The sequence below is a fragment of the Thamnophis elegans genome, chromosome 3 (assembly GCF_009769535.1).
Source record: "Thamnophis elegans isolate rThaEle1 chromosome 3, rThaEle1.pri, whole genome shotgun sequence".
Lineage (NCBI taxonomy): Eukaryota > Metazoa > Chordata > Lepidosauria > Squamata > Colubridae > Thamnophis > Thamnophis elegans.
In genome coordinates, this window is record NC_045543.1 from 50,254,336 (window position 1) to 50,266,661 (window position 12,326).

Genomic DNA, 12,326 nt, shown 5'->3' on the forward strand with positions numbered 1-12,326 from the left:
TGGTATAGCATTTAGTGCCTGAGCAGGGGGTTGGACTAGAAGGCCTGCAAGGTCCCTTCCAATTCTGTTATCCTGTTAGTCACTATAAAGATCTTGTTTTCCAAACTAGACAGCATAGGAGGGAGAAGTGCTTAAAAGGTGTTCTTTCCAGCTAGTTAGTTTGATCTACTCCAAATCTCTCCCAAAGGGGAGAACTATAGCCATGTAAAGCAAATGCAGCTGCCATTTCATTTTGTTTTTAAGTTAACATTAGATAAATTTGCATAAGAAAGAACAATATCAGAAAAGCTTGCATTGGGAAATACAAATGGTAAGGAAAGTATTTTAATCGTATACAACTTTGTTGTTTTTATTTATATATTTGGTTGGGTAACCCTTGTGGGGTTCAGTTTAGCGTTGCTGTCTGCAACGGCAGACTGCTTTTTAGTGAATCCACTGTGGGAGAAATCCCTGCTAAATTTCTTTTTAAGTTCCCTAATGACAGTCTCAGCAACTAAAGCCTTTTTTATCAACTGGTATTTGCATAATTGGACTCTCTTTCTTTGTCAGCAAATACTCCTATTAAGACAGTATTCTGGCTGTCTGCAAGCCATGGTTTTTCAAATCAAGAGGCAGCTTTGGGGAAATGGAATCTCTCCTATTTTTCTATTCCTCTCCATTGTTTTTATAATCTTTTAAAATGCCAGTTTCTAATAATAGCTCCCACAACATCTTCCAATAAAAAGTATTTTTTTAAAAAACAAAAACCACAATAACATTGATATCATTCCCAAATTCTGCTTCCTTATTCTTTTTTTGTCATGTGTAATAGTGCTACATTTAAACTAATTATATATCACACTAATTAGAGTTGATGGCAACCAGGATTTAAAATTAGGGTTTGAAAGCATGCTAAATGAAATTAGAGTCAATCAGGAAAAAGAACAACATGAGTAAAGCGGGCAAATTAAATAGCCAGTACATTTTTCACAGGAGACCATTTTGGTAATATTCCACTTTTGTAGACTGTTTTGTTGTGTAGCCCTCAACTTACAACAGTTTGTTTAGTGACCGTTCCAAGCTACAACGGCACTAAAAAAGTGATTCATGACCATTTTTACACATATGACCGTTGCAGCATCCCCATGATCATGTGATCAAAATTCAGATGCTTGGCAAATGGTTTGTATGACGGTTGCAGTGTCCCAAGGTCATGTAATCCCTTTTTGCGACCTTCTGACAAGCAAAGTCAATGAGGAAATCAGATTTCACTTAACAACCGTGTTACTAGTTTAATAACTGCAGTGATTCACTTAACAACTGTGACAAGAAAAGTCGTAAAATAGGGCAAAACTCACTTCTCACTTAGCAACATAACTTTTGGGCTCAATTGTGGTCTTAAGTTGAGGACTACATGTAAAGGGAACACCCTTCCATTGGAATTAAGAATTTCTTCATCTTTTCCAATGTTGCAGAAACTTTGGGAGACCCAATTTTTCCAATAAGCATTTGATTAGTTTGTTATTTCCATCTTTAATTTATTTTAATTTGAATTAATTTAGGAGTTTAATTGTTTTATTTATTGATTGATTTTACTTATTTATATAAGTTGTATGTAAACTTCAGTTTATTATTAATTGTTTTAATTTCTTTACATTGACACGTATGTTTTATCTGCATGTAAGTTTTATCAACCAATGTGTATCTATATTGATTCACAATGACGGATTCTCAATAGAATGACTGATTAAATCATAATTTAAATTAAATTAAATATGGGGTGTACACTTACTACCACATGATCTCTAGAGAGATATCATTATGGCCATATTTTTTTAAAAATCCATATTTTAATGATCCATGTGAGATAGAATTACCGGTAAACATATTCTAATACCATATCAACCCCATTGTGACAATGACTTGAGACTATTACAATTTTTTAGGGCAACTTGATATTCATATCAATCCAGAAGAGTGGGAAGGCTATAAGTCTGAAGTTGACGAAAAGAAAAAAAAAGATGACAAGCCATACATTCCCTGGGATAATAGGCTGACCATGTTTCAGAAGTTAATTATAGTGAAATGTTTTGCGGAAGAGAAGGTAAGTTTTCTATTGACAATTTAAGGCATTGTTGCTATTTTAGTATTTTCCTTTCAGGCATACAGGAAGAAAAAGCTACTCTCCTTCATTCCCAATAAGATGTTAGTGGTTTAGTCTCGGTGTTCTTAAACTTTTTGTCCCTGGATTCCTTGGAGTGGAAAATTATATCAGAAAATTATATTTTAAAAATAAATCTATACACATAGATTGGGTTAAAATGAATTGCAATGCAAAAAATCACGAGTTGACTTTGATTGATTTTTTTTAACTGTTGTAACTGAACAGTTGCTAAACAAGGCAGTCAGTAAGAGAGGACTACCTGTAGTTTATAATAAAATACAGCTAGTCCTCCACTTACAACAGTTCATTTGGTGACCAAAGTGACAACTGCACTGAAAAAGTGATTTATGACCATTTTTCATACTTATGACCATTGCAGAATCCCAGTGGTCACGTGATCAAAATTCAGACACTTGGCAACTGACTCATAATTATGATGGTTGCAATGTCCCAGGGTCATGTGCTCCCCTTTTGTGACCTTCTCACAAGCAAAGTCAATGGGGGAGCCAGATTCACTTAACATCAATGTTACTAACCTAAAAACTGCAGTGATTCACTTAACAACTGTGACAAGAGTGGTCGTAAAATGGGGGCAAAATTTACTTAACAAATGTCTTGCTTAGCAACAGAAATTGGGGTCTCAATTGTGGTCATAAATCGTGGAGTTCCTGTATACTCAAATAAGTAACACATTTAACTTTATATGAATAGTGTTCAAAAATAAATGCAATTATTGTTCCACTATTTTTATTCATAGTGGAACCCGGTGTGCTTGCTTACCCCATATGCTCTTGCACTAGCAAATTAACTGTGTTGCTATTTCTAGATCGTGTCAGCACTTACCGAGTTTGTAATGGAGAACCTTGGGAAGCAATTCATTGAGAATCCTCCAGTTGATCTGGCAACTCTTTACCAAGATATGTCTCCTGCCACACCGCTGGTATTCATCTTAAGTACAGGCTCTGACCCCATGGGGGCATTCCAAAGATTTGCAAAAGAGCGAGACTATTCAGAACGGTATAGATTGTCATTCGGTATTGTATATGAGACATAATACCTTTTAAATGTAAAACTATTCTTTGTCAGGGCTCCAAGTAACACCACAACAGAAGAAGACTCCGGGGCTTAAGTTTCCTCAAAGTTCCATTTTATTAGAGATGTCATATTGGCACATCCAGAAAAACCCAAATCTGAAAGCTTCCAGGTTTTCCCCACCCAAACCAAAGTTCAAGTCCCTGCCCAACACCCCTGTGTCCATCAAATGATCGAATTAGGTACCATCCAACACTGGAGATGCCTCCCAGGCACTTCATCACAGCTGCAGGGCAAGATGGCCTTGACTTTCTGAGAAAGAATGTTATTTTGACTATATCTCACCCACTCACTCGGTATAGCCCCCTCCCATTTTCCCACAGTAGAAAATGTGGCAGGCCTGAAATCCCAAAGGTAAAAGATGGCTTCCAGGCCTGACATTCTTTTCATTTGACTGTATTCAAGATGATGCATTAATATTTTTTTAAAAAAAAACTGGAATTATATGCATACATGGTAAACCTCTTGAAAAGGGCTGCCTTGCAAAATATAAGAAAAGATGCTAAATCTCCCTAGGTTATGTAGTTTTTAGCAGCATTGTGACCCATTTAGACGGTTGTCTATATTTAATTCTCCTTCTGGAGTCTTCCATTTTTCTTCCTAACAACTAGTGTGCTGTCACTAGTGACAACACTTAGTTCTGATTGGATTCATTAATGAGAACTGTTGCCTCAATAAGAAGGAAAAAAATATTTCATTTCTGACATCTGTCTTGCCTGTTTTGAAGTTGGATGAATCAGATGTGACATTTTAATGCTGATAATTTAAAAAAAGACTGCCAAAACCTCAAGCAGTGATACATTTACTGTTTTAGTTCTCTATTTTTAAAAATATAAGAAAGGAGATCATGTGAAGAAAAAATAGAGCAGTAATAATTAAACTTTGCCTGTACTTATTAATTCTATGCTAAATATTCATATGTCGTAATTTGGCCACTGGCTGACAGTATTTAGCTGCACTGTTCTGGCTTTAGTTCCAAAACACAGCCAAGTAAACTGTCAAATTAGATTCATATGCATTAAAGATATATTTGCTCTTCTGGACATTTTGAGTCTCCTGCTCATCCCTAATGTGAGGCCAAACTAGAGATCTTTTATGAACAGCATAAAAATGTTCACAAATATTTGTCCCCTGCTTTGGTTTATCTGGTCTGCATATGACTAAATCTGACTTTTTTTAAACCAGAGCATTACTTCCTCTCTCTCTGTCTCTCTCTCCCTTCCCTCCCTCCCTCCCTCCCTCTCTCTCTCTCAAATTTTTAAAACTGCTCATCTATCTCACCAGAGGGATACAAGAGGGCGAAATAATTTTATTGGAGGGGAAAATGATGTTATGATAGTTGGACATATTCAAAGAGGTGCTGCTGTTGCTGATACAACAGTCTTAGATTTGCAAAGCATCTATCAGGCAGATGATAAGCCTTTGCTTTTTGCTGTTTGAAAGCAAATAGTCAGGATTTCAAGTATGACTAGTTGTTTCAGAGGCTTGTGCCGCATCTAGAGCGAAAAGCGGAGACCTATTTGTACTTCATTGGGTTCAAAGAGTGATTGAGGGCAGCCATCTATTCTATCTAATCTATCTAATCTATCTATTTCGAGTGGCCTGCGCAGGGAAGATGGCTGCCTGAGCTTTTCGCTCCAGCTGAAAGAGAGCTGGAATCTCTCAGAATTGAGCCCCCGCTGAACGCTAGACCTCTAACAGAGCGGGATTGCGGGAGGAGAATTTGAGACGAATCTGGAGAGATGACTATTTTGGGAAACGCTGCCCTGGAAGCTCGGAGACGAGCTTCAGCGTTCTTGGACGATCTCGAGCGGCCTTCGGCGTTGTTGGGCAGCACCCCCCCCCTCCCCTCACATGGACGGCGGCTTCCCAGTGGGTAACGAGCTGGGGACGGCGCTGGCTGAGTTCGGGACGACGCTTTGCTTGTTACCTCAGAAAGTGCTTGGAAAGTCCTTGGAAAGTGCTGCTGCCGCTTTGAACTGCCGCTGCCGCTTTGAACAATCTTGCGGCTTGAACGATCTCACGGTGTGGGTGAGTGGTGTTGAGCGGCCTGTGGGGACGGGCGCCCCCCCCTCCCCATGAACAGAGATTGAGAGTGGCCGTAGGGAACTGCATGGCCTTTGCTGCAGTCGCTGGGAGCGCCGGGGCTATATTAAGAGTACCGCAGTCTGAACGCTGAGGACGCCGAGGACGCCTCTGAGTGTTGCGGCTGGAGATCGGCTAGAGACCGCCGAGACTACCAGGAACTGCTCGGCCCACCCACGGGAGACATCAAGGCTGCGTGAATTGCGCATCTTACCCACAGGAGAACGCCGAAGCTGACAGGCCACCTGAGAGCCACCTGAATTCCGAGGCTGTGGAGCCGGGAAGAGCCTGCTGAGGGGGCCCGATCCTACTGGGACCACCACTGATCGCTGCGGTGTCAGCTGCTGGAGGCCCGTCTTGGGGGGGGCGACCCCTGCTTTGGTTGCGTGACTTCTTCAACCGCTGGTGTGCTGTTGCGGGGTTAGGGCTAGGAACAGGGTTAGGGCTAGGGTTAGGACTAGTTAGGGTTAGGGCTAGGTTAGGATTAGGGTTAGGATTAGGGTCAGAGTTAGATCTGATTAGGGTTAGGGTTAGCATTAGGGTTAGGGCTAGGGCTAGGGTTAGGGTTCGGGCTGGTTAGGTTTAGGGTTAGGGCTAGGGTTAGGGTGAGGGGTGGGGTTACTAGCCTGATGGCCTGCTGGCTCGCTGTCGCCGCTTGAGAGCGTCGTGGCTCAGCTGTGAGAGGGGTCCCCCCCTCCTTCCCCCCCTCCTCCATCGTGGTTGCAGTCTTTTTGTCCAGTGTGGAGGCAGTCCTTTGGCTTCTCCTGTCTGTGGGGGAGGCCGTGCTCTGATCATTGTCATCCCGGCTAGCCGTCGATCATGACCGGCTTTGTGACTCTCGCTCTTATATCTGCTGCTGCCTACGGCTTGCTAGCCTTCCAGTCATCCCTCCCCCTGCCTTTGTCCTCCGGATCATTATCGGGGAGTGAACCGAGACTTTTGATCCTATCTCCGGCCCCTTTGGGACCCCCGTTTGTGCCCCTGCCGATCATTCTGCGTTTCCATCTCGGCAGAAAGAGAGGGCAGGGGACAAAGAGGACGTGGTCTGGGAGTGTGCTTCCCCCCCCCCTCCAGCTGTTGTTAACATACTGTTTATCTCAGACTCTTGGACCTTGCGCCCCCTGTGGGCGAGGATTGGGACATTAACTTTCCTCTTCCATACCAGGACAATTCTGAACAATTTCCATTTTGTACTATTGCGCAGCTTTTAAATGGTATGGTGACTGTATGTGGTATGAATATGGTTGATTGAGTGTACCCACTTTTATTACCATTTTGCTGTATTGTGTTTTTAAATTGTTCTGTGGGGATTGCTTGATAGTATGGCTGTGTATGTCTGAGAAGGCTGGGACCATAATCTGACGCCTCCGGCACTGAGTGCTTCTGCAGAAGTGTTAAGGGGGCCCAGGCTCAATCCCAGTCTTAGAATGTCTGAATTAAATGGCCTGCCGAAGGATGCGGTAGCTATGGGGGGGGACTACGGACATGGGAATGGGCTGGAACATTACGGTCATGACAGGGAGGGGCAGGTATGGCGGGAACTTCAGGGCGAGCCATTACCAGGGAAGGAGGGTCTGCTACATCACAGCGATCTCACCTTCCGGCCCTATTAGTTCCACTCCAAGGCCAGATGGTGTGAGTAGTCAGGGCCCTGGTCTCAGGCTGCTGTTGCTAAATGCCAGGTCTGTGGTTCATAAGGCTCCCCTCATCCAGGACCTAATATTAGATGAGAGGGCAGACCTGGCATGTATTACTGAAACCTGGCTGGGCCCGGAGGGAGGAGTCCCCCTCACTGAAATGTGCCCAGAGGGTTTTCAGGTGCTGCATCAGCCGCGACCCCAGAGAAGGGGTGGGGGAGTGGCTATCATTATCCGAGGGTCTTTAGGATCCCTGCTCCGGAGCTTGTCAGGTGTGAGTCCTTGCTGGTGAAGTTGGACCTTGCGGGTCAAGTGGGCTTGTTGCTAACGTACCTGCCTCCCAACAGCATTGCAACAGCCCTCTCCTCGCTCCTCGAGTCAGTAGCTGAGCTGGCAGTTTAGTTCCCCAGGCTTATGGTTTTGGGGGATTTCAATCTGCCTTCGCTCGGTGGTCACTCTGATGGGGCACAGGAGTTCATGGCTTCCATGACAGCCATGGACTTGACCCAAGTAATTCAGGGCCTGACCCACTCAGCGGGTCACACGCTCGACCTCGTATTTCTCTCGGAGCAGTGGAGACGTGATCTTGATTTGAGGGGTATTGAGACATTGCCCCTATCATGGTCAGATCATTTCCTACTGAGGCTTGACTTTCGGAGGCCAATCCCCCACTGTAGGGAGGAGGAACCGATTAGGTGGTTCCACCCCAGGCGCCTGATGGACCCTATCGGTTTTCAGACGGCGATTGGTGTAATACCTGACGCTCTCATCCACAGTCCGGTGGAGACCTTGGTTGCTGCTTGGAACTCAGCGACGGCAGGGGCTCTAAACCGGATTGCGCCTTTACGGCCTCTCCGAGGTAGCGGATCTAGGAGAGCGCCTTGGTTCACCGAGGAACTCTAGGAGATGAAGCGCCAAAAGAGACGCCTAGAGTGCCGCTGGAGGGCCAGTAAGTCTGAGTCAGACCGAGCACTGATGAGAGCCTTTATCAGAGCCTATCGCAATACGGGCGTCGAAATGTGCTCATTTTGCCGCTCTTATTGCCTCCGCTGAATCGTGCCCAGCCCCCTTGTTTAAAATAATCTGCTCCCTCCTGAAAGGGAGGGATGCGGATGACCCTTTACAAGGTAGAGCTTAGGAGGTTGTTCAGTTTCTAGTGGATAAAGTCGCTCAGATTTGGACAGACTTGGACTCCAATTGCTCAGAGCCAGCCGAAGTACCGGGGGAAGGTCTTGAGCAAAATTTATGGACTGAGTTTCAACTTGTCACGCCTGAGGACGTGGACAAGGTCATGGGAGCTGTGAGTGCCTCCACTTGTTTACTGGACCCGTGCCCCTCCTGGCTGGTCACGAACAGCAGGGAGGTGACATGTGGCTGGATCCAGGCGATAGTTGGCACCTCTCTCCGGGAGAGATGCTTCCCGCCCCTCCTAAAGGCAGCGTTGGTGAGACCCTTCCTGAAGAAGTCGTCCCTGGATCCAGCCATCTTGAGTAACTACCGTCCAGTTTCCAACCTCCCCTTTGTTGGGAAGGTTGTTGAGAAAGTGGTGGCATTTCAGCTTCGGCGGTCCTTGGATGAAACCGATTATCTGGATTCCTTTCAGTCTGGTTTCAGGCCTGGCTACAGCACAGAAACTGCTTTGGTCGCGCTGATCGATGGTCTCGGGTCACTCCTCCATCCTAGTGCCCCTTGACCTCTCAGCGGCCTTCGATACGATCGACCATGGTATCCTTCTGCGACGGTTGCGGGAGGTGGGAGAGGGAGGCACTGTTCTTCGGTGGTTCTCCTCCTACCTCTCGGACAGGTCGCAGTCGGTGTTGGTTGGAGGGCAGATATCGACCCCTAGGCCCCTTAATTATGGGGTGCCGCAGGGTTCGGTCCTGTCCCCCCTCCTATTCAATATCTACATGAAGCCGCTGGGTGAGATCATTCGTCGGCATGGGATAAAATACCACCAATACGCGGACAACACACAGTTGTATCTGTCCGCCCTGTGCCAATTCAATGAAGCGGTTGAAGTGATGTGTCAGTGCCTGGAAGCTGTTAGGTTCTGGATGGGGATGAACAAGCTTGCTCTCAATCCCGACAAGACCGAATGGCTATTGCTGTTCCCTCCCAAAAATTGGCCTTGTACTCCATCTCTCAGGCTGGGGGGTGAAATTATAGGCCCCTCAGACAGGGTTCGCAATTTGGGAGTCCTCCTGGACCCACAGGTGACTTTAGAAGATCATTTGTCGGCTGTGACCAGGAGGGCATTTGCCCAGGTTCGCCTGGTGCACCAATTGCGATCCTACCTGAACCGGGAGGCCCTTAGAACAGTCACTCACGCCCTTGTGACCTCAAGACTGGACTACTGTAACGCGCTCTACATGGGGCAGCCTTGGAAGAGCATTCGGAGACTTTAGCTTGTCCAGAATGCAGCCGCACGAGCAATTATGGGTGCACCCCGGTACACCCATGTCACACCTATCCTCCGCGAGCTGCACTGGCTACCTGTTGGTCTCCGGATACGCTTCAAGATGCTAGTCATTACTTTTAAAGCCCTACATGGTATCGGACCTGGGTACTTGAGAGACCGCCTCCTGCCAATCACCTCCCTACGACCAATTAGATCCCACGGGTTAGGCCTCCTCCGAATACCATCCGCTAGCCAATGTTGACTGTCGAGCCCTCGGGGGAGGGCCTTCTCTGTGGCTGCTCCGGCCCTCTGGAACGATCTCCCCGTGGAGATCCAGACCCTCACCACCTTTCCGGCTTTCCGCAAAGCCACTAAGACCTGGCTGTTCCGGCAGGCCTGGGGCTGACAAGTTCCCGGCCCCATTTAAACTGTTGTGACTGTTGTTTTGTTTTAACTTGTTTGTCTTGTGTTCTGTTTGTATTCTCCTTCCCTTTGGTTTGTTAGCCGCCCTGAGTCCCTCAGGAATAGGGCGGCATACAAGTTGAATAAACATTCCAAACATACATTCCAAACACATACCTTTTTTGGGTCATGCCTAAGAGCTTTGATATGTTACCATTTTTCTTGGGACAAAGACTTCATGGAACTTTCAAAATAACTTTTTATTGCCTTCACTTTGAGCTTTGCAACTTTCAGGTTTCACAGGGAGATGGTGTGAATATTACAACTGATTCATGTCAGCTGTATTTGAGAAGGTCTAGCACAGAGGTGTCAAACTCACGGCATCACGTTGTTGTCACATGATGTATCGTGACTTTTCTCCCCTTTGCTAAAACGGGTGGGGGTAGCCAGCGTGTGATGCATCCAGGCCCCCCGGGCATCAGTTTGACATCCCTGGACTACCCTGAGGATTTTCCACCATTTCAAAAATACATAGTTTTTCCTTCTGGTTGAGGCACCAGTACAAAAAGGCTTGTTAATCACTTTAAAACTTACTGCATTAGTGGTTTGAATTTTATCGAAAATGTCTTCTTATATTTTTAATGAGGCGTGTATAGATGTTTTGAATAAATACAATAAAAGAAATAAATGAATAAAGAGAGCAGGTTACGTGAGCTCTGAGTGTGGAATGTATTCCGTATCAAGTAATTTAAACTGCTTTTCAGAAGAATCATATTGTAGTCCAAATTCATAATAATGTAGCATACAAAACATCCTGTATTGATTTCGGTGGATAACTAAATGATTGCTCAGTTTATGTGAAAATTGAATTATGTTTATGTTTACATGTAAATTGCTGCTGCTAATCACTAAGAATCTAGAATTTTTAAATAATGTATTTCAGATATGTATAATATGAATATTAACAAATTGCATTGATTTTCAGAGTGCAATCAATCTCATTAGGACAAGGACAAGGACCTATTGCTGAAAGAATGATTAAGGATGCACTGAGAACAGGAAATTGGATATTTCTTCAGAATTGCCATTTAGCTGTTTCATGGATGTTAGCAATGGAAGAGCTGATAAAAACATTTACAGAGCCAGGTAAATATTTTAAAATTATTTTTCTTTCTTAGGAATGCTTCATCTGAAAGAAATCAGAATTGATTCAGAATTTAAACTACAGGGTCATGTTGGAGGTTGGGGGTAGATTGTAACATTTAAAAGAAAGATTGATGAAAGGTTGGTAATCTTCTGAATATTTCAGTCCTATAATTTAATAGCTTTCAACGTTTCTATGGATATTTTACTTTTCTACTGCAGTTCTTGATATTGAAACATTCCTGACAGAAGGTTTTACATGCCTCTTATTTTTAATGGTTATTCGCTTTTTCCACAAACATTATCTCAGTTATCCTTGCAATAACCTCATGAAATGGAACCTGATTATTATTCCCATATTGCTGAACATTTGCTGAAAAAATAGGTTGGCTGTAGACTCTTGGCAATAGAAGACAAGATTTGAATCATGGAATTTTGGTTCTTGGTTCTTGGTTCATTTTCTGTTGAATAAACTAACACAATAGGCAATTATATATACTCATATGCAGAAGAGGAATGGTATGATGCTGCCTTGAGCACTTATGGTAAAGTTGGGAAAGAAATCAAACAAATAAATAAAAATTAAAAATAATCATTAGGAAAATTTTAAATTATATGGAAAGGAATATGAGGGAGAGGATGAGAATCCTCACTCCTTTTTGCAGCAAAAATTTGTTTTCCCCCAATCTTTTTATGTCAATAGATTTATGTCATGTTGAGTTTAACCTTTAACCTCTATCCTAACACAGTCTTGATTTATTTGTGTTCTAATTGAAATAAACCAAGTTGTATCTCTTTGGACCTATGATAAAAATGTTCACACATGTACAGGTAGTCCTTAACTTAAAACCAGTTAACTAGAGACCATTAAAAATTACAATGGACACCCCCAAGAGGTACTTATGACCCAATATCTCGGTGACATCACCATCTATAATCACATGATTGCATTTTGGATGCTTGGCAACCGACACACACATCTACATCGTTGTAGCAACCCAGGTCTACATGATTGCCATTTACCGTATTTTTGCCAGAAACTGGCATTTACTTCCAGTGTCAGGAAAAAATCTTGCTTAATGACTGCATGACTCAGTTATAACTTAAGAACTACCTGTATTCTAGATGAAAATGTATGCTTTGTTGCTTTGCCACCTTTCAGAATTACATACAGAAACAGGTCGCATTCAGCACAAAAAAATTAGAATTATTAGTTTCCAGATTGCTTCCCAAGTTTAATTTTTATTTAATAGAATCTGCTGAAAAGTGAGAAATAGAAATTGGTGAACAATGATCATAATAGTTTAAAATGCCTTTTGTTTTGAGAACTGGCTTGTTGACCAATTTTTCCTTCACAGCTAGAAAGCTCAGATTTTTGATGAATCAGCATTCCAAAAGGGAATTTGAAGGAAGAAAGATCTTTAAT

General features: G+C 43.6%; 1 protein-coding gene across 1 annotated transcript in view; it reads left to right on the forward strand.

Moving 5' to 3' along the window:
- DNAH6 (dynein axonemal heavy chain 6) overlaps nt 1-12,326 on the forward strand; it is a 194,617-nt gene that overhangs the window by 142,718 nt on the left and 39,573 nt on the right. The window contains exons 62-64 of the mRNA XM_032214516.1: nt 1,926-2,083; nt 2,970-3,160; nt 10,743-10,903. Coding sequence (XP_032070407.1) covers nt 1,926-2,083; nt 2,970-3,160; nt 10,743-10,903 — 510 coding nt within the window. The remainder of the gene's footprint in view (nt 1-1,925; nt 2,084-2,969; nt 3,161-10,742; nt 10,904-12,326) is intronic.